Source organism: Myxocyprinus asiaticus, chromosome 10 (assembly GCF_019703515.2).
Source record: "Myxocyprinus asiaticus isolate MX2 ecotype Aquarium Trade chromosome 10, UBuf_Myxa_2, whole genome shotgun sequence".
NCBI classification, from domain to species: domain Eukaryota; kingdom Metazoa; phylum Chordata; class Actinopteri; order Cypriniformes; family Catostomidae; genus Myxocyprinus; species Myxocyprinus asiaticus.
Window position 1 is genome coordinate 11383741 of NC_059353.1, and position 20812 is coordinate 11404552.

At 41.3% G+C, this 20812-nt stretch overlaps 1 protein-coding gene across 2 annotated transcripts in view; it reads left to right on the forward strand.

Annotated features, from left to right (window-relative positions):
* Positions 1-20542, forward strand: part of fstl1b (follistatin-like 1b) — a 58646-nt gene extending 38104 nt beyond the window's left edge. For both annotated transcript variants that reach the window (XM_051708558.1, XM_051708559.1), the window contains exons 4-11: positions 889-1018; positions 3273-3305; positions 4568-4698; positions 7694-7812; positions 8594-8706; positions 11856-11966; positions 12061-12149; positions 18154-20542. In XM_051708558.1, the coding sequence (XP_051564518.1) occupies positions 889-1018; positions 3273-3305; positions 4568-4698; positions 7694-7812; positions 8594-8706; positions 11856-11966; positions 12061-12149; positions 18154-18195 (768 nt within the window). In that variant the 3' untranslated portion in view covers positions 18196-20542. The remainder of the gene's footprint in view (positions 1-888; positions 1019-3272; positions 3306-4567; positions 4699-7693; positions 7813-8593; positions 8707-11855; positions 11967-12060; positions 12150-18153) is intronic.
* The last annotated feature ends 270 nt before the right edge of the window (positions 20543-20812 follow it).

Sequence of the window (20812 nt, forward strand, 5' to 3'; positions counted from 1 at the left end):
ATTCATTCTGTGAAACACAAAAGGAGCTGATGTTTATGGTCAAACCCTAAAAAGGACCAAAAAAACAACAACAAAAGTCACAAAAGTAGCCTATAAAATTATGTGCTATTTTCTAAGCCATATGATTTCTTTGCAGTATATATCACCATACTTGTATACAATCTGTCGTATATGAAAAAGAGCAGCTCAGACATTTATCCTAACATTCCCTTTTGTGTTTCACTGATGAAAGAAAATAACACAGGCTCGGAACAACACAAAAATGAATAAAAGATCATAACATTTTAATGTTTGTTTTAACTTTCTTCACTTTCCTAAAGTTTTTCCACCATCATAAGTGGCAAATATTATTTTGGCCTGGGAGTCCGACACCTTTAATGTTAATTTTAGGATTAGTAAACTTCCATTGTAAGTCAAAATTGTTTACAACACTTTTCTGAAAAAAGTGTATGTAAGATTGGGGACAATTGTCCATGTTGTGTGTCTCCTACTGAGCTCAGGAGATTATATACACTTCAAAGTCCTGACCAGCAGACCTACACACATTTAGCTCACAAACATTTGCCCTTCCGCCCAGCCATGCTTTCATTTTATTACAGGCTTAGTGTCAACTTCAAACCAAAGGCAGGATAGGAACATTAATTCTCAGGATTATGCATTTAGACACTAAAGCTTTGTTTGTGACTGTACAAACAGTTTTTTGACTCATTATTTGATCAAACTACTTAATGTTAAGTTATTTAGTACACAAAATTCGATTAAAAATGCATAATAAATTTGTATTTTTTATGTGAGATAACTAGATGGCACACTCTGATTTATGTTATGAGGTCATGTGACAAATGTAGTGAGGTACTGAATAATGTTATATCATGCTCTCGCTTGCAGCAATGCAAACCCCATAAGCGCTCAGTGTGTGGCAGTAATGGAAAGACTTACCGGAATCACTGCGAACTGCACCGCGATGCCTGCCTTACTGGACTCAAGATCCAAGTTGCACATGATGGACACTGCAAAGGTGTGTGTGTGTGTGTGTGTGAGTATGAGTGTGTGTGTGTGTGTGTGTGTGTGTGTGTGTGTGTGTGTGTGTGTGTCCCTGTGTGGAGACGAACATGCAGAAGAACAGGAATGGGCTGAATTGAATTACTGTAGGATTGACAAGTGGAGACTGGTATAAAAGTGACTATATACTGTCGGTTACTATTCCCTGTGGATATTTGTACAGTGGCCCCAAAAAACGATTTGAATTAAAAATGTATGAGTGGTTTGCATTACATAACAAAATACTAAACCAAGTGGCATTTATAATACAAATGCACTTTTCAAGTAAAAAATTTAGCTAAAAGAATTTTGTTGGATTTTAAATTATGCTAATTTTATACATCCACACACACACACAAAAAAAAAAAAAACTCTAGCATCATTCATGTGCAGATGCCACATGGTTTGATATTTTCTTTCTAATGTAATGAAATGTATACACTTGTAAGTGTGACATAAGTGTCCAAAGTGGCCAAATATGTTTTGGGAGCACTCTATGTTTATTTCAAGGAATAAAGGACGTAAGGAAATCTCATTAAAAATTGTTATGGGTGTCAGGACTAGAATTACCCAGTAAAGGCATCATGGGAATGTTAGGATCTGTCTGCAGCTACAGGCATCAGAACAGACCCTTAGACTGGTGTTTTAATTTAGACAAAAGCAGTATTTGCCATGGTTTACAGTTCAGGGACTTAGATTTAGATCTTATGGCTGACTGCTGCTTACAGTTAGAAAAGAGGATAAGCTTCATCACACGCTTCTGCTGGACAATGGGAGCATGTCCTTATGACTAAGGAGCCACCCAACAAAGTCAATATATTTAATAATTTTCTTAATCCGTATTTTTGTCTTGTTTTGTATACTGAAAGCAGGATAAGTGTACTTAAAATTATGTCAGATAAGAAGACTTGTTTACCCTACTGTCATACACAGCTTTTGTCTTTGTGTCATCTTGGACTTACACTGACACCTAGCGGCTTGGATGCAGCATAATTTAAAATCAATAGTTTTCAGTTTCAGATGACATTGTAGAAGTTTAGTATTCACAGTCAGCCATGATGACTTCAATCAGTAAGTGAAAGTGTCAAATAACTTGACGGCTACTGAGATTAAGCGAGTAGTATTCAGCTGGTCATGTGATTCTAACATGGCAGCCCCCATGTGCGGACCCTCTCCATGTAGAATAAAACAGCTTTTATAAGGTTACTGATATGACTGGAGTCTTCATTCTAATGTGAGTGCTCATGATTTTCTACATATGTTGCCAAATTACAATTAATGTCTTTAGGAGTTAAACTTTTTTAATGAGGAAAAAAATACTGAATGCACCTTTAAATGTAAACCTCTTTAGATTTTTGCTTAAACAAGAAAAAAAATTTGCCAGTGGGGTCGAAAAATAAACTTAATTCAAGATATATTCCCTTAGGTGATATCATTAAACAGTTGCATCACCTTTTAAAACCTTGCATCTTATTTACTAACCACCTGCAATACAGCCTAACTGGACACTAAATAGGCTGAAATAACACTGTGGTGTATTTAAATTAAGTATTTAAAATAATTGTCATAATTTTCAATGCAAACACGCCTCCTCTCTATGATTTGCAATTTGAGTAATTTTGCTGTGCAAATTGTGTGAATTTTGTGGCTGTGTTTGCACCATTACCATTTTGCATAAATCCTTTATTGAATCAGCAGCTAAAACAACACATACAGTGCATGCAAATAAACATGCAGAAATTTTTACAGAGTGAATTTTACTGTAAAACAAGGCTAATTACTAATTAAGAAAATGGCAACATTTCATTAAGGCTGTTAAAAAACTAATATTTTATCAGACTGGATGTGACAGGATACAGGCCTTTTGTCTATCACCGAGACTTATCAAGCTCTAGTTCTTACCACTCTACTCATCAGTAACTTTGATCCGTTAGACTTATTATCATCTCAGCTTAGTGTGTTGGAGCATTGGACGTTGATCATGCAGTCAAATCAAGTTATCAGTCAAATATCAGGTTATTTTGACCCCATATACTGATATTTTGAATAATGAAGGATCATAAATAAAGTCATTTAATCATGCTACGTATGGGCTGACATGATCACCTGAGGTCTATATTTGATGTATAGAGGTGCTCTAATAACCAATGGAAGCTGCAGCTATAATCATATGCAGCGTGTTCACCTGTGAAACAGCACTTCACTTACAGTCTTATCTCTGTCTCTTATAGAAAAGAAACAGGAGAAGGCTGCAGCCAGTCCAGGTGAGTTGGATTATGACAGTTGGTAGAGAGCCAAGCTGGAGGGCTCTCTGATGACTCTACTTATCTGCCAGCTGCACAGATTAGCATTAATTACCAACATATTGTGAGGTCATAGAAAAGGAGACATATCTTCTCTAACACATGAAAGTGGAATTGCTTAGCCTGCACAACTTTTAGCTATTGAAAATACCGCTTAAATGTTTAAAATCCTGAGACCCAGCAAGAAGTTTATTAATAAATTAAAAATTAAAGTTTATTTATTTATGTATTTTAGTGCATTTGTGTGTCATTACAGTGCATTTGGAGGAACGAAAAATAACTGTAATATATATATATATATATATATATATATATATATATATATATATATATATATATATATATATGTATATTAATATTTAATGTATATGTTGTATGTCCTGAAATTAAGGACACTCTAGTTAAACAGGACAGTTTGTCAATCATCAATTCATCATGTAGTTGTTTTTTATATATATTTTGTGTTTTTATGTTTATTGTTCAGCATTTTCCCATAGAGATTTCCAATTCTACTAAATATTTTTTTACAGTAACCAAACTTTGCACATTTCTTCTTAACTATGTTATGAAACATATTACTGAATGATTTGTTTATATAATGTTTGCTGCATGATTTATTACAAAGTTTGTGTAAATATGGCCAAAAATCTGTGTTCCGACCCTTATTCATAGTGTCTAATGTTTTAAATTAACATATATTATTGTTGCATATTAGTATACTAAACAAAAATGTAATAATCAATGTAATAACTTGGCAAAATTTCTTAGGAAATCTCATATTTCGTGGAGGTATTGTTATCTTTTTTACCCTATTCACCTATTCACATTAAATAATCAGATAATCCATCCAATATAAATAAGAATTGCAAAATAATACTGTTTCTCCTCCTATAAAATCTGCTGAATTGTTGCATAGCATGTTTAAAAAGTATTTAGAGGAAGTTGTCATTGCCAAACCTGAAACATCTGGTATCTCTAAAAAGACCAGAATGTCCTCTATAAGATATAAAAAGTGCATGTATCATCTCAGAGATATTCGCTAAAAACCAATGTCCTCTACAGAGGATAGAGGGGATAAAGCTGATTCTGATTCTGGTCTGAAACATCCAGTAAAATATCTATTGAGATATTTTTCAGTGTGTTGCATAGTATCCCTGTCACTCTTTCCTTCATTTTAACTTGTATATTTTGTCTGGTGGTGTGTGTTTGTGTGATCTATGAAGTTGTGTGCTATGTTGCTGATCGTAATGAGCTGCGCAGACGTGTGATCAACTGGCTGCAGACAGAGGTTGTTCCAGATGGCTGGTTCACCAAGGGTTCCAACTTTACTGATATCCTTCTCAAGTACTTCAAGGTGTGTGCACAGGTTTCAAATACTATATCAACAAGAATTTGTGTAGTTTAGTCATTTTATTTTTATTGAATGCATTCTTGTCTGCAAAGGATAGTATTTTGCAGCAATAGACTTAATTATTTTCTTTTCCTTGGGAATACTCTTGTGTGCTACGCATTTGTCTAAACTAGTCTATTCACACTCCACTGCATGCTGTAAAGGCAATTTTGTGAACTGACAATCAGTGCCAATCTAGTCTCATAGAATGAACATTACTATGTCTACATTTTTGCAAACTGAGTTTTATGTGCCGCTTTCTACATTTTACTGCAGTTTCCTGGTGAAATGAAACACTAGAGGCGCTACAACAACTGTGCGTTTTATTCACTTTCAAACAGATCAAGACCAAATTAGGTATTTGCATATGAATATAATTAACATACAAGAAACATTTAGGTATTTTTATTTTTGCATTTGTGCATACATAACATGTAAATGTTAAATTCACATTGGCACTAGTTTAAAACTTAGCTGTAACTGTCAGTTACAACACATTTTAAAACCAAATGAAAAAAGTATCATTACTATTACCAGGTAATTTTACCTGGTCACCACACATTTTCTAAAAGAAGCCCAAAGGCTACGTAATTTGAACATCCCTGACATAAGATTTATTCATCATTGCATCTTTTTACATTAAGGGTGCCATAGTCATTTCTGAGTGATAGGACAGACTTTTATTATGGTATCAAAGCATCAGTTTGATTTAGTCCCTTCAGCCTCAAGGCTTTGTCTGTATTATCCTCCACCAGGAAATATCTGCTCTCCTGTTGATCTTCAAAGTTGCTTCAGAATACACCATATCATTTTTCTGACAAGCACCTAAGGCATGTAAAACACGACTAAAATGACTTCATAGCAGCTTTTCAAGCACTCATGCCATTTTGATGGATCAGTCTGTTCAGTGTTAGCCGTGTTTCCCCTTTTGCACAGCTGTGACGCACAGACAGCTGAAGAACCGGCCTATAAAGCCATCACCAAAATCCATTTATTGGCCTGGCCACTATCATTTTACTAGAACAATTAATTTTCAGATCCTGTTTATTTTAACCTCATTCTTTGAAATAATTACTGTAAATATACATATTGAATGGAAGATGGGTGTAGTGGACTACAAAGCCAGGAAGTTTGACTCAATCTTGAACAGTATTTCTACACATTAAATGTCCTTTACCTCTAGATTGTTGGTGAACAGGATCAGTGTATCAGGCAGAGTATGGTCTCCTGACAATCTGCTGAGATAAGCTTAAACTAAGAGCATCATGTGTAAAAATTCTCTGGTTAATGTGTGTGTGTCTATATACACATTTGTTACAGCGTCTATACTGTTTCTTCAGCATGTAGTGTAGCACAGGTTCTTAACTGGTGGGTTGCGACCCCAAAATGGGTTATGCAGTACTTTTGAATGATAAACATTATGGTACTGTGTTGGGTCGCTACTTGATGTCCTTGAAATCTAGGTCCTGAAACAAAACCAACTAAGAACCACTGGTGAAGCACATCTCTAAGTCTTTGGCCTCACTGTCGTCTACCTCCTGCACAGATTTGTCGACGACTCAGTAGATAACTGAAATGATCAGACATATCAGTCATCAGATTATCTTACTCTGAGCAAACTTCACTGCAACACCTGCACAGGGATAAGATAACACCACTGGTCGGAGTCTGGTCTGTGACGTCACCCAATGCCATTCCCAAAATGTCCTTCAACTCTCTTCACTGTAATTGACCAACAAAGAGGCAAAAGCCCAAAAAAGAAAAAAGATAACCCTACTGAAAGTGATGTCTGATTGACATATTCATGGAAGTGGGGGGGCTGTACAAGAAATCAATAGCAAGTTTTTATCTGCAAACAAATATGAGAGAATGAATTGCATCATCTATCTGCAAATGCTGACTGCATTGTTTTAGCAACCATGTCACTTAAAGGGATAGTTCACCCCAAAATTATAATTCTCATTTACTAATCATTATGCTGTCCCTGTCACAGCATCTCCCACCCGGCGTTCCCAGGAGGACACGTTTGCAAACGTGTTCAGTGGGAGACGCTGATGTAAACATGGAGTGCGCAACAGCAAAATGTTTCTGTGTATCACATGGTCATAGAGTATCAATGTTCCGCAACTGCAATTTTAGGGTGAACTATTCCTTTAAGTGGCTTGGTTGCAAATACAATGTAGTCAGTATGTGCAGATAAATGATGCAATTCGTTCTCTCATATTTGTTTGCAGATAAAAACTTGCTTATTGAATTCTTGTACAGTCCCTTGAAAACTATAAATGTCACTGAGTAAACATCTTGCAGGCTGGTTCTGTGTGCCTGGTTTTGGAGGATGCAGCAGACTACCACAATCTGGCATACTTTACTAGGACTTTACAGAATCACTCCACCACTGCAATCCAGGCACCTGAATTTGTTCTTTAAAATGCTGGAAGTGTGCTGACTGCATTGCGTATCTGGAAATATGTCCAGTTATAATGCTCTTCTTTATCATTTGACCATCATTTAATGAATTGCTGCTGCCATGATCACTAGAAAATGTATACAAATATCTTTTTTAAATACATAACATTCCATTTAACGCCTGCTCTTCATTGTCGCAGGGAAATAGCTCTAACTTTTGTGAATAAGGTGCAGTCAGTAATAAATTTAATTTATATAGAAATGAGGTCTGCTTGCACTTAAAAGAAGGACAATGCCTTCATTTAAATATGGATGACATAGATCTATTCCACTGCATAATGCATCTGGTTAAACTGGATTTTAGGTGGTTTAAGAAACAAATTCTTGCGCTGAAATACCGCAAGCAAAGATGAAGCAACTGTTTAGTGAAATTGCACTAGTATGTCTTTTATATTTGATTTAAACACTGAAAATGTTATGCTCCATGTATATATACAGTATATACACATATAGATTTATTCAGTATGCTCTTATTCTACCTTTGCCTTCCCAGAATTATGATAACGGTGACTCTCAGTTGGATTCTGCTGAGCTGCTCAAGTTCATTCGGCACAACGAGACCGCTGTTCAGATGAACTCTTACGCTGAAGAGGAGAACAACCGCCTGCTCAGGTTACACACACACGCAGTCACAATCACATTACACATGTGGTGTAACTGCAATTTGCTGGTTTCACACCCGTGTCTCCATTATTTTCCATGATAAGCTGAAAATGCTGACCATGCGAGATTGGATTTACTCTGTACGTGATGGTTTGCTAAAGATCTCCTGAGAATGTGTAGGTCATTCTGATAACAATGTGCTGAGATGCAGCAACTTTGTAGCCTGAAGCAGAGGATTAGCTCACCCAAAAATTGTAATTCTGTCATCATTTACTCACCTTCTTTTCGTTCCAAGCCCTTATGACATTCTTTCTACATTAGTTGGTAAATAATTCCTTTAACCACTGACTACACAATCCAAAGGTTTTATCATAAGAGAAAAGAAAACAAAAGTCCTTGTTATGTTTTCATTAGTTTTGCTCATAGCAGATGTGTTACATGATGTAATAATCGCACAGGAGCTTTTCCTGTTTCTGTCACAGTCGAGGTTATGGGTGTTTGTTGTGTCCATCTGTCAGGATGCTCCAGAGGGGAAAATCCTCCATCCACAAACACTGATAATAACACGCAAACATTCCCCTGGACAAATTTGTCCTGCTTATCTGGTTAGCAGGATAGTCCACTTAAAAAACAAATAAGACTGTATAATCAACCCAAAAATAATTTGGCATGTAAACAGAACACTTCTTTTTAAATTCCACTCTGGATTACCTCAGAATAAAAAAACAAATTCTTGACATGAATGTACAAATGATCAAATATTTAAATAATCCTTACATGTTTCTCTCAGGAGCCTTTGTGTGGATGCTCTTATTGAGCTCTCCGATGAGAATGCAGACTGGAAACTGAGCTTTGATGAGTTCCTCAACTGCCTGAAACCAGGCTTCAACCCACCTGAGAAGAGTAAGTCCCTAAAATTCTTGCTTCTATGTGCACCAGCATGGAGATTACATGCAGTAGGCTTTATGGAGACTAAATTTTTGGCATATCTGAATCAGTTTAGTCTGAACAGTCATATCAAAGAAGTTTTACATCCGGGATGCAATGCCATAATGTCATTGTGGCGGGGTGAGCAAGAGACAGACACAGTGGGTGTGACGTCAGGCCTCAGAGAGGCATTTATTTGAAATAATAATCAACAAAAAATGTCCAAAAGGGGGAATTAAAGTGCAAATGGGGAAAAGTATCCAAAAAAGGGGGAATCTGCCATCCTTGCGTTGAGACGGGGCTTTGTGTCGGATAGGAACTGTCCAAAGGAATGGTCCAGGACGTAGGCGGGGTCCGGCAGCCATGATACGCTCCCTCCGTGGTCCGGGCACAAGGGGTGGTGACTTCTGTGGCGGCCTGTTTCCAGGGGCCGCAACAAGTGTGAGGAGAAGCAGTCATCCACAGCGACCCATCTAATTCGCGCTGGGGGTCCGGGGGAGCGTGTCTGGTGTGCATCTAATGCGGCCGGTACCCTCCCAGCTTTGCTCCTGGACCTGCAAGGATGCCAGTGTTTACACACATGGAGATAGAAGCCGACCTCCTGAGGAGAAGCCCGCTCTGCATCTTAATGGCAGCGTTGATGAGGCTATATTCATATCAGGTGCGCCTCATCATCCGATGCCAAATGAGGCTGATTAAATTGCACCTCTCCTCTCTCCTGCCCACTCCTGTTTTGATACTGGCTGAAGGATGGCCCTCAGAGGCAGGGCAGACATTCAGACATTTTTGCATGAATTTAAACCTGTTCATATTTCTCTCTAGTGCTATTGAAATCTGCACAATCTCCGCGACACAGAACAATGGTGCATTTTTTATTTTTTTCTCCATTGATGTTTAGGTTTAGGGAGTACGGTATTTTAGTAAAAAATGCATTCCTTTTGAATGCATTCTATCATTTACAACTAAAAATACAACTCATTTTTGGCGCCACCCTATGGACATTTTACTTAGTCAAAGCTTCCAGCTCCGGCCACTGGGGGCTGGGGGTTCGATTTTACTGATTTCAGCAGCAGAACTTTTGATCTGTTGTCGCCGAATTTACAGTGTGGTCAGTCTGTTGTGACACAGCATTTGCACAATTAGGTTCATAGTACAGTAATGCCTCTGACACTTTTGTTGTCTGATGCGCCTCGTGAGTTCAGTAGCATGGCAAAGTGTCATGTAGGTCATTGCCAGAGACAAAATTTTCAGTTTTCCATTTATTGATTCCACAATGAGCTACACTCTATTGCATGTCTCTTTATATCATGCTGGCACATAGCAACCAATGTTGATTCACCAGATTTTGACTACACTGTCTAAACAAACGGATCTGATGTCATAACATGCAAAATCTAAAAAAAGTGCGGACCAGGGACAGATTTAGGGGGTATGCCTAGATCCATACCCCCTGTAAGGATATCAAAAGATATCCAAAGCCACAAAAAATCCCAGTTACAATATGCCCGACAACACCTTGACATGCCAGCTTCTGGCACACTGTAATTTGGAGTGACGAGACTAAAATAGAGCTTTATGGTCACAACCATAAGCACTATGTTTGGAGAGGGGTCAACAAGGCCTATAGTGAAATGAATTCCATCCCCACTGTGAAGCATGGTGGTGGCTCACTGATGTGTTGGGGGTGTGTGAGCTCTAAAGGCATGGGAATTTTGTGAAAATTGATGGCAAGATGAATGCAGCATGTTATCAGAAAATACTGGCAGACAATTTGCATTCTTCTGCACAAAAGCTGCGCATGGGACGCTCTTGGAATTTCCAGCACGACAATGAACCTAAGCACAAGGCCAAGTTGACCCTCTAGTGGTTACAGCAGAAAAAGGTAAAGGTTCTGGAGTGGCCATCACGGTCTCCTGACCTTAATATCATCGAGCCACTCTGGGGAGATCTCAAACGTGTGGTTCATGCAAGATGACCAAAGACTTTGCATGACCTGGAGGCATTTTGCCAAGACGAATGGGCAGCTATACCACCTGCAAGAATTTGGGGCCTCATTGACAACTATTACAAAAGACTGCACGCTGTCATTGATGCTAAAGGGGGCAATACACGGTATTAAGAACTAAGGTTATGCAGACTTTTGAACAGGGGTCATTTCATTTTTTCTTTGTGGCCATGTTTTGTTTTATGACTGCCATTCTGCTATAACCTACAGTTGAATATAAATCCCATAAGAAATAAAATAAATGTGTTTTGCCTGCTCACTCATGTTTTCTTTAAAAATGGTTCAAATATTACCAATTCTCCAAGGGTACGCAAACTTTTGAGCACAACTGTATATACAAAGTTGAGTTCACAGTTTTCCCAGAAGTGTAGTTCTATGCAAAGAGAGGGCAAAAGAGGGATTTTCCACTCTTCCACAGAACGTTCCTCAGGCTGAAGAGCGCTGCATGCAGAACTAGGTGAAAGTTCAGTGGGAGGGACTGCTTTTCGTTTGTTCTTCTCTTGATGTGACCTCAAAACTAGCTGCATTTACACATTGTAAATTAGAACATGGACCTGTAGATCTTTCACAGAGTATTAAAGATGCCATGGTGGAGAAGAAGAAAAAGATTTGCAGAGGGATATATCACATTTACAAACTTTGTGGACACTTAACTAACATACTACATAGCAGCTTTCAAAGCAGCATTTGTTATAATATACAGATTCAAAAGCAGATGTCCTGGCCAGAACTCCCAAGAAATTCAGACCCATCTATGCAGTCATATTTGTTTAGACTTATTTCCCCTGGATAGTAGAAACAGTCATTCCACAACAGTAATTTCCTTGTATTTGGGAATCTAGGACACAGACAAATTTTGGATGCAGGCACAGCCATGCAATGCATTCATGCCTTGTGACAGCTCACACTATTTACAACATAGTTTTTGAAGAATGAAGTGTTGGTAATCACTATTTAATGTTTTTAGAGCCTTCTGGTCCCTTATATTGAAAATTACAGCAGATTTCAGTACAAATTTTGCTTCTCCATGCATGTATGCCAATTATGAGTATAGTTGTGGGAAATGATTCATTTATTCTGTGTGAATGTAGTAACGAACCCAGTATGTGTATAATAACAGAGTGTGCTCTGGAAGACGAGACTTATGAGGACGGAGCCGAGACACAGGTGGACTGCAATCGTTGTGTCTGCGCTTGTGGAAACTGGGTCTGCACTGCCATGACTTGTGATGGTGAGATTAAATCACCCAACTAATTTTATCATCATGTTTTTAATACAAGAACTTTGATTCACTATTATCGTAAAATTACTGATGCTCTCCACAGAGAAAACCCCAGCTATTGAGACTGATGGAGGTCAGGAGATGACAGAGGAGGAGTGGACACGTCGCGTGGCTGAACTCAACAAGCATCAGGTCATCTGACCGGCTTTCTTCACATCAGACTAATGTCATTAGAGCTCAGAGTTAAAATATTATAATAATGGAATCCTTGATGTGTCTCACATTTGCTGTAAAAAAACTTTGGCTATGCAGGCAGCATTTTAAGGTATCATAGACTCGCTGGCCATTAGGCTTTGAAACAGCTGTTAAATTGGACGCATGGCCCTTCTCAAACCAGTATACCACTATTCTTTCAAATTTGTTTTTATTTAGTGTTTATCCCTTTCATTTAGGGATGTCCCGAGATCAGGTCCGATACTGCGCTAATGTACTTGTACTCGTGCTCGTAAAAATGCTCCGATACCAAAAACCGATACCATCTAACATACGAATGTCATTCTGTAAACATTCAGCATACATATTAAATTCACGTTATGTCCTAGTGTGATTATTAAACTGCAAAGGCTGCGATTTAATGAGATAAATCGTCCTGGTTACTTTCGTAACCTCCATTCCCTGATGGAGGGAATGAGATGTTGTGTCGATGTAGTGACACTAGGGGTCACTCTTGGGAGCCCCGAACACCTCTGCTTTTTGAAAAAAGGCCAATGGGAATTGGCGAGTGGAATTTGCATGCCACTCCCCCGGACAAACGGGTATAAAAGGAGCTGGTGTGCAACCACTCATTCAGGTTTTGTGCTGAGGAGCCGAGACAATGTCCCGGCCATTTCAGTGGGTAGTTCAGCATTGTGGCAAGAGGGACACAACGTCTCGTTCCCTCCATCAGGGAACGGAGGTTACGAAAGTAACCAGGACATTCCCTATCTGTCACTCACTCGACGTTGTGTCGATATAGTGACACTAGTGGTCCCTATACAAAACGCCACAACTTGCTGAACTGTGTTATGTGGACTGGCGGTGTGAGACAGGCAGACCACTGTGTGGCTCGTAGCCAGCGCACCAGGCCGTCGTGTAACCTCCCCCAATGCTCTTATAAGCATCGAACGGTCCTTCGGGAACAAGTCGACTGCCCAACAAATAGTGACAGGCTAGCCCAGCCGTGGCCTCTTTTCCTCTTTTTTTGTCCCCAAAAAGAGTGGAATTTGTTAACCGACTGGGGGCCATAAATGTCTACGTGGGGGGGGGTGTCACTCCCAAGGGGAAGACACAGCGGAGACCACACCCCGCCCAGAGAAGGGGGGTATTTCGAGTGGAAATACGTCACATGGTCTTACCGAGTCTTGTCGGAAGTATGTCATGTGGAGAAGTCGCATGGTAGGTCCTACCTGAGGTGGGAGGAGTTTCTACAAGCATGGTGACCGGGGGCAGAGGGACCTCTGCCCAAGGAAGACGCAGTTTACCGACAGGGAAACGATTTAGCGGAAGATATATGACATGGGGTCACCTATGGGGAACCAGCGCATGTGGAGCACCTACCCCAGTACAGGGCTTAGTTAGCACATGTACTGGGCCGGCAGCGAGTTTCTCCACAAACTCGTCTGCCACAGGGCTAAGGAGGAAAGTCATCCAGGGATCACAACTTGTGAACACGACTGGGAGTCAAAGGAACACGTCTTCACCTCATGGGAGGGGAAAGACGCTATACGTAAGCGGTACACCCGGCCAGCTCTCCCGGAACTTACCTGTTCGACCCGACAACACACGGGACAAAACTGGCTCAACCCGGAGATTATAGAACCTCGAAAAGGTGTTGGGTGTCACCCAGCCTGCTGCTCTGCAAATGTCTGCCAAAGAGGCGCCACTGGTCAGGGCCCAGGAGGCCACTACACTCCTAGTAGAGTGGGCTCGTAGTGCCACGAGGGGTGGCACATCCTGAGTGTGATATGCCATCACGATGACGTCAATGACCCAGTGGGCGATCCTCTGTTTGGAGACAGCGCTTCCTTTCTGCTGTTCACCAAAGCAGACAAAGAGCTGCTTGGAGCTTTTAAAGCTCTGCGTGCAATCCAAATAGATGTGTAAAGTACGCACTGGACACAGCAATGCCAAAGCTGGGTCTGCCTCCTCCTGGGGCAGTGCTTGCAGGTTCAGTACCTGATCCCTAAATGGGGTTGTGGGAACCTTGGGCACATAGCCCGGTCAGGATCTCAGGATCACATGAGAGTAGCCCTCCAGGAACTCCAGGCACGCTTCGCTGACAGAGAACCCCTACCCTCTTGATGGCAGTGAGAGCAGTCAGGAGGGCAGTTTAAAAAAAGAGTGCCTTAAGCTCAGCTAACTCCAGGGGCTCGAAGGGGGCTACCCGTAGACCCCGAAGGACTACAGAGAGGTCCCATGAGGGGATGAGACGCGGTCTGGAGGGATTCAACCTCCTAGCGCCTCTCAGGAACCTGATGATCAGGTCGTGCTTCCCTAAGGACTTACCGTCCACTGTGCTGTGGTGTGCCGCTATAGCGGCTACATACACCTTCAAGGTGGAGGGGCAAGGGCTGCCTCTGCGACCTTCGTGAAGACGCGAGGGGACAAGGACACTGGTACGCCCGGCCCTCGAAAGCAAACCATAGGAAGGGTCTGTGTCGAGGTAAAACCGAGATGTGGAAGTACATGTCCTTCAGGTCTACCACCGCGAACCAATCTTGATGCTGGACGCTCGCTAAAATGCTGTAAGGGCTGTAAAACCCTTTCTTCATCTCAGCTGGAGGGACAGGCTCTATCGCGCCCTTGCGCAGAAGGGTCGCGATCTCTGCAGGCAAGGTAGCGGCCACTCTTGCCCTACACCGAGGTGAAGCGGATGCCACTGAACCTGGGCGGGTGCCTGGCGAACTGAATCATGTAGCCGAGTCGGACGGTCCGGGTCAGCCATCGTGACGGGTTGGAAAGCGCAAGCCACACGTCCAAACTCCGGGAGAGGGGAACCAAGGGGATAATCACGTTGGACATACCGGCGGGTGGGACCTCTTGGTGGTGCGGAGCCTTTGGCGCCACATCGCGGGGGTTCGAGCCCCGTGGCCGTGCTGAGTCCAGGGACAATTGAAGCACTTACCTGGCTCCTGATACCCACCATAAGATTGGTCGAGGGGGGGGAGGAACATCGTCCCCGCAGTCCGTTGGAGCCAACCCAGTGTGGGCGTGTTTGTGCCACAGCTGGGCATGCAAGGGTGGGGGGTCCGCCGCTGGAGCGCCAAACCTGCCGAAATGGGATGGTGGACGGTGGTCGTGACCCAGAGAACAAGGAAACCACTTTTTTGTTGAAGTTTTGGGTACCGCAGCCTCTTGGGCTTGCGGCGAAAAATATTGAACAAAAGATTCTCCTCCCGGCCCTCCACCAGGGGATGGAGTGGTCTGTCTACCAGCTCTGGAGAAGCTGATCTCCTCGTCCCTGGGTCGTCTGTCTCAGGGGTGCTTCGAAGCCTTCCTAGGGTTCTTGGCGGCTGGCCGTGAGACAGGTGGCGTCTGCTTCCTGCGGTGGGCTCCACGCCGGGGCGGGCTGCGGCAGAGCCGGTGCTGTTGCTGCAGGAGGACGCCCTTGGCGACGAGCAGATGGGGTGTGGGGTCTTGAGCCGCGCTGGGGCAGGATGTGTTGAATGGCCTGGGTCTGCTGCTTCACCGCCGAGAACTGCTGGGCAAAGTCCTTGACGGTGTCGCCGAATAGGCCAACCTGTGAGATGGGGGCATCAAGGAACCGTGCCTTGTTGGCCTCTCTCATCTCAACCAGACTGAGCCAAAGGTGGCGCTCCTGGACCACCAGGGTGGACATCGCCTGCCCGAGAGACTGCGCCGTGACCTTAGCAAGGTTGGTCACTGAGCGCAGTTCCTGCATCAGTCCCGGGTCAGAACTACCCTCGTGCAGCTCTTTTTGTGCCTTGGCTTGGTTAACTTGCATGAGAGTCATGGCGTGCAGGGCGGAGGCGGCTTGTCCAGCGGCACCGTAGGCCTTAGCCATCAGGGATGACGTAAACCTACAGGCCCTGGACGGGAGCTTTGGGCACCCGCGCCAGGTGGCAGCGCTCTGCGGGCACAAGTGCACTTGCCTTATCCACTTGGGGGATCACCGAATATACCCCTTGGCCACCCTACCATCGAGGGTAGTGAGAGCAGGGGAGCTGAAAGATCGGGATTGGGCATAAAAAAGTGCCCCCCATGATTTTGTCAGCTCCTCATGCACTTCCGGGAAGAAAGCCCGACGCTCGCGGCTGCCCGGGAAAGAATGTCCGTCATCTCCGCGTCAGCCTGAGACTGGACGACCACACCTGAAGGAGGGAGCCCAGCCGAGACGTCCGCGTCAGAGTGGACGAGCCCGCTCTCCGATGCTGCGCTTGATAACTCATCGTCTTCCCGGGCTCCGAATAAGAGGTCGAGAACCTGACCGGGGCAAGCGAGCGTTCTGGGGAATGGGAAGTCCGTGGGGGTTTACCCGGCGGAGGTGCTCCCACTGAGGTCCACAAATCGCCCCCAGTGCTAACCGGCACGGCCTCATACCCGTAGGTAGAAGGACTGAGGCGAGGAGCCGCTGGGGTGGCTTGCTTTCTTACGAATGTAAGCCGCGACCGCAACGTTGCCACGGTCATGTTCTCGCAATGAGGACAAGACCCATCCACGAATGATGTCTCCGCGTGGGCAGCGCCCAGACACATAAGACAGCGATCGTGGCCGTCAGAAGCGGAGTGATAATGACCGCAACCAGGAATAACACACAAACGGAAAGACATCTTTAAAAAGACATTTCTGTGTGTGCCAATCTTTTAGAAAGAAAATATACTCTTTTAGAATATACCCTTTTGCTCTGCTGAAGCACCCAGGGTGTTCTCTGCACTCCACGGGTGCAGAAGGGAAGAAGCCGCTGAAATGCGCCGTAAATCCAGCAGTTTTAGGTGAACGGTAAAGAGGACTGAGTTTGAATTGAATTCAGTGCACTGAATGCAACCGCTCGGCTCCGAAGAGAAAATCTGAATGAGTGGTTGCATACCAGCTCCTTTTATACACGTATGTCCGGGGGAGTAGCATGCAAATTCCACTCGTGAATTCCCATTGGCCTTTTTTCAAAAAGCAGAGGTGTTTGGGGCTCATACACACTACATATTTATTTAATTAAATTGCAGCCTTTTGCAATTTAATAATCACATTGGGTCACATAGGGACTGGCTTTTCTGGAAGTGAGAAGCTACAATCAAAACACAGAGAAACGGAAAGGGCTTCACTCCAAAATAAAAGTTTTTGCCAAAATAAAAGCTTAATTTAAATGAAAAAAGTATGACAGAAATAGATCACTACTGTATAGTCATGCAATATTCACTGTAAAACTACTACTAATAATAATAGTAATAAATTATTAGTAATTATATTATATTTAAGCAATATCTCACATCTGTGATGCTTTGTTTTGCAGCACTTTATTTGACAAAAATAACTCCAATGTTGTATTTTGGATTGTGCTGTGAGGTTCGGTATAAAAGTGCTTCATTTGATAAAAAATATTACAAAATTATGTTGAAAATTAATTAAAACAAAAAAACAAAACAAAAAAACAGGTATTGGTGAGTACCGAAAAGTAAGTTTCTAGTATCAGTACTGGCTCTCGTTCTCAAAAAAAAAAAAAAAAAAAACAACATGATTTTAATATGTATTGGGACATCCCAACTTAAATAATACATTTCAGGCACATAGACAGTACAGTCCTTCAGTAAAAGCAAGAGCTTGCTGATTAAAGGAATATTTTATAGTCTTACAAAACTGTTTTACTTCAAGTATAATTAAGTAAAGTAAAGCACAGTAATAGCTTTTAAAATAGTGTGACTGGCATTGTAACTAGTGTTTCATTGTGTGGCCATCAAAGACACAAGAATGTAAAAGCTAAGTCAAGTCAAAACAGGTTTACTTAAGCCTTAGTTTGTAGAATTGATATTTCAACTGACTTTTTACAGGGCTGTAAACTGCAGGTAGTGACCTTCCTCATAGGCAGCTAAATTAAAAATGAGTTACTGCTTTTTGATTTTCTGAGTGAAATACAATCTTGTACTGTCAGTTTGTAAGCCCAGGGCAGAAATGGGCTGACTTGTAACATTTTTCCCTCCATTAGGAAACCGTGGAGAAGATGAAGACCAGCACAAAAGAGGTCTAAAAACAAGAGATGAGAGGAGGGAGATGTGGAAGAAATTCCTCTCCTACTGATCAAAATCAGGACTCCTGATATTATGTACTATTATGTAAAATTTGTTATTGGAAGAATTACAAATTTTTCAATGAATAGGTTATTTCTTATTACTTTCATTGCTATCCTTATTGCATCTATTTTTTATTTGATTTGTATTACAGTACGTTACGTGTGTACTTTTATATCTATTTTACAGTTAGCTTTCCACCATTTTGTACGTTCGTTTGTATGTCTTCAAGTGCTGTAATTTGTTTGATTGTATCACTCCAAAATTGGCTGAATAGGCCTCAGCACTTTGTTTTGGGGGCCCTCTGTTTTATTTACTATAGTTTTACTGTATTATTCTTTTTTACCATTTATTTGTTTGTCTGTCTACAGTTATATGTGGAAATATGTTATCTGTGTTTGAGACAATGGCAACAGAAGAAGAGAGAATAGGGAAAGAGGAGGGAGTGAGTTTGACAACAAAGATTACTAAGAAATCCGCCGAGAATACAAACTGCTAGTTTGATCACAGCGTCAAAACAAGAGATATCCTTTATTACTGTAAGAAGGTAGATATTCATATAAAGTCACATCAACAGCAGCTGAGGCTTGGCAATGCCCACTCTCTCTCTCTTTCACTCTCATCATGGTGAAGGCAGTCATAGTCTTGAGACCTTTCGTAAAGGTGCTAATGATATTATTCTTCTCTTTTGCTGCTTTGTCCTCTCGCTTTAGATTGAAGATGATACTAAGGGCAGAAACATGCTTGACGCAAGTACACATACGCAGATGCAAGTGTTTTGCCAATGCATTGCCAACATGCAGACTATAGAGTTACCTTTAAAAGTTTGTGCCATTAAAATGGATGTTTTTATATTCCGGTAAGTTGCTATAAATATATTGACTTTACCTTTCTTGCTCAGCAGTATTTTCATCAAACTGTTGCTCTAATATAACAGTAGTTAAATTGAAAGAGAAAACTCATCGTGGAAGTACACAGTTCACACTAATGTCTGCTATAGCACCCCTTGTGGCAATGCTGAGAATGCAACCCGTACTTGCATTGTTATGAATTGTGGTCTGACACACTTTGGAACGCCACGACGCACAAAATCGAGCTTGTGTAGCTACTGTAGCATCTGCGTTCAAGTACTTGCATAGAATATGTTTCGGCCTTAAATAGGACAAACAACATTAATTGTGGGAACAGCAAATGAGACATGAGGTGTTGAAATGTGGCAGAGCAAGCAATACTTTTGAATTTTAAAGCTGAAGTGTGTAATTTCTGTGCTATAGTGTTCCCAAACAGAGTTGCAAATATAAAGATGTTTTCTTACAGAGTATTTTAACATCGAGAAAATTACACAGTCAAGCTTTAATATCATAATAGGGTGGCAAACCCGCCATGTTATTACTTGACAAACTTGCTCTTTCTGCAATGGCCAATGTCACCGCAGGTCTTCTGTGAACATCCTTGAATTAGAATAGATCAGCTCCTTCATAGATTAGCACAACTTTGCAGCACAAATGGGTTAGCTAAACTTGAGATTATATTTATGTTAGTTGCTAGAGGCAGTTTATGCTGAAACTCTCAAACTGTGCTCAGTCCCACTCTGATGCTGTTTTTCAATAGATAAAAATTAATGAACGAGCAGAAATCAGATTCATAATGGACCTGAACTGAGGTTAATTGTGTCAATTAACAATTTTAGCTCTCAGAGTCAAGACTGAGTACAGAGAGAGTGATCTGAAACCAAAGCCTGATGTTTAGGATGTTGAATATATACGAAAATCTCCAGGTGTACCACTACTCTGGACCCAGCAACTAATTTATACCTGTTACGTAAAATAACTTTCAGAAAAGGAATAGAGTCGCTATTGCCTCTGTAGAGTAGTTGCATTCTTACAGAACCAAGAGGGTTGTGTGTATGCGTGCAAAAACAATTTTGTGTGTGTGTGTGTGTGTGTGTGTGTGTGTGTTAGCTTGTTTAATTTCCACTTAATTCCACTAACAGTATAATTCCTTTGTGGTAATGAGTGCCTTAAATATACAAACAGCGTGCCATAAAGTGGCCTCTTCTGTATGTATAAACCACCTAATATAGGACACAGTGTACATGAACTTTACAGTATTATGGTAGACACCTAGTAATTGCCTTTTATATATCTGTATGCCTGTCTTATTCAGTGGGGCAGAATTAAAACATTTTATTGTATTAAAAAAAAAAAATCTTCAGTTTTATTAATTTCCTTCTATGAATAATATCTGAAATGTACTGTGTGTTATATTAAGCATGTAATAATAAAAATAAAAGGCACTACAATTTGATATCTCAAGCCTCTCCAGAATGTCAAAAACTATTTATGGTCTATGTGGATAGTGTTGGGTGTAATCTAAATACTTTTTGTACAAAAAGAAGTGTAATGCATTACATTTTAAATTCTTGTAATCAGATTACAGTTATTGACTTTCAAGTACTTTAATTACTTTTAAGTACATTACTTAGTCAGTACTTGCCTAATATTTTGAGTGACTTACCCAACTTGCATTTGTATTTACCACATAAATTATTGCAGCTAAACAAAAATGGTAAAAACC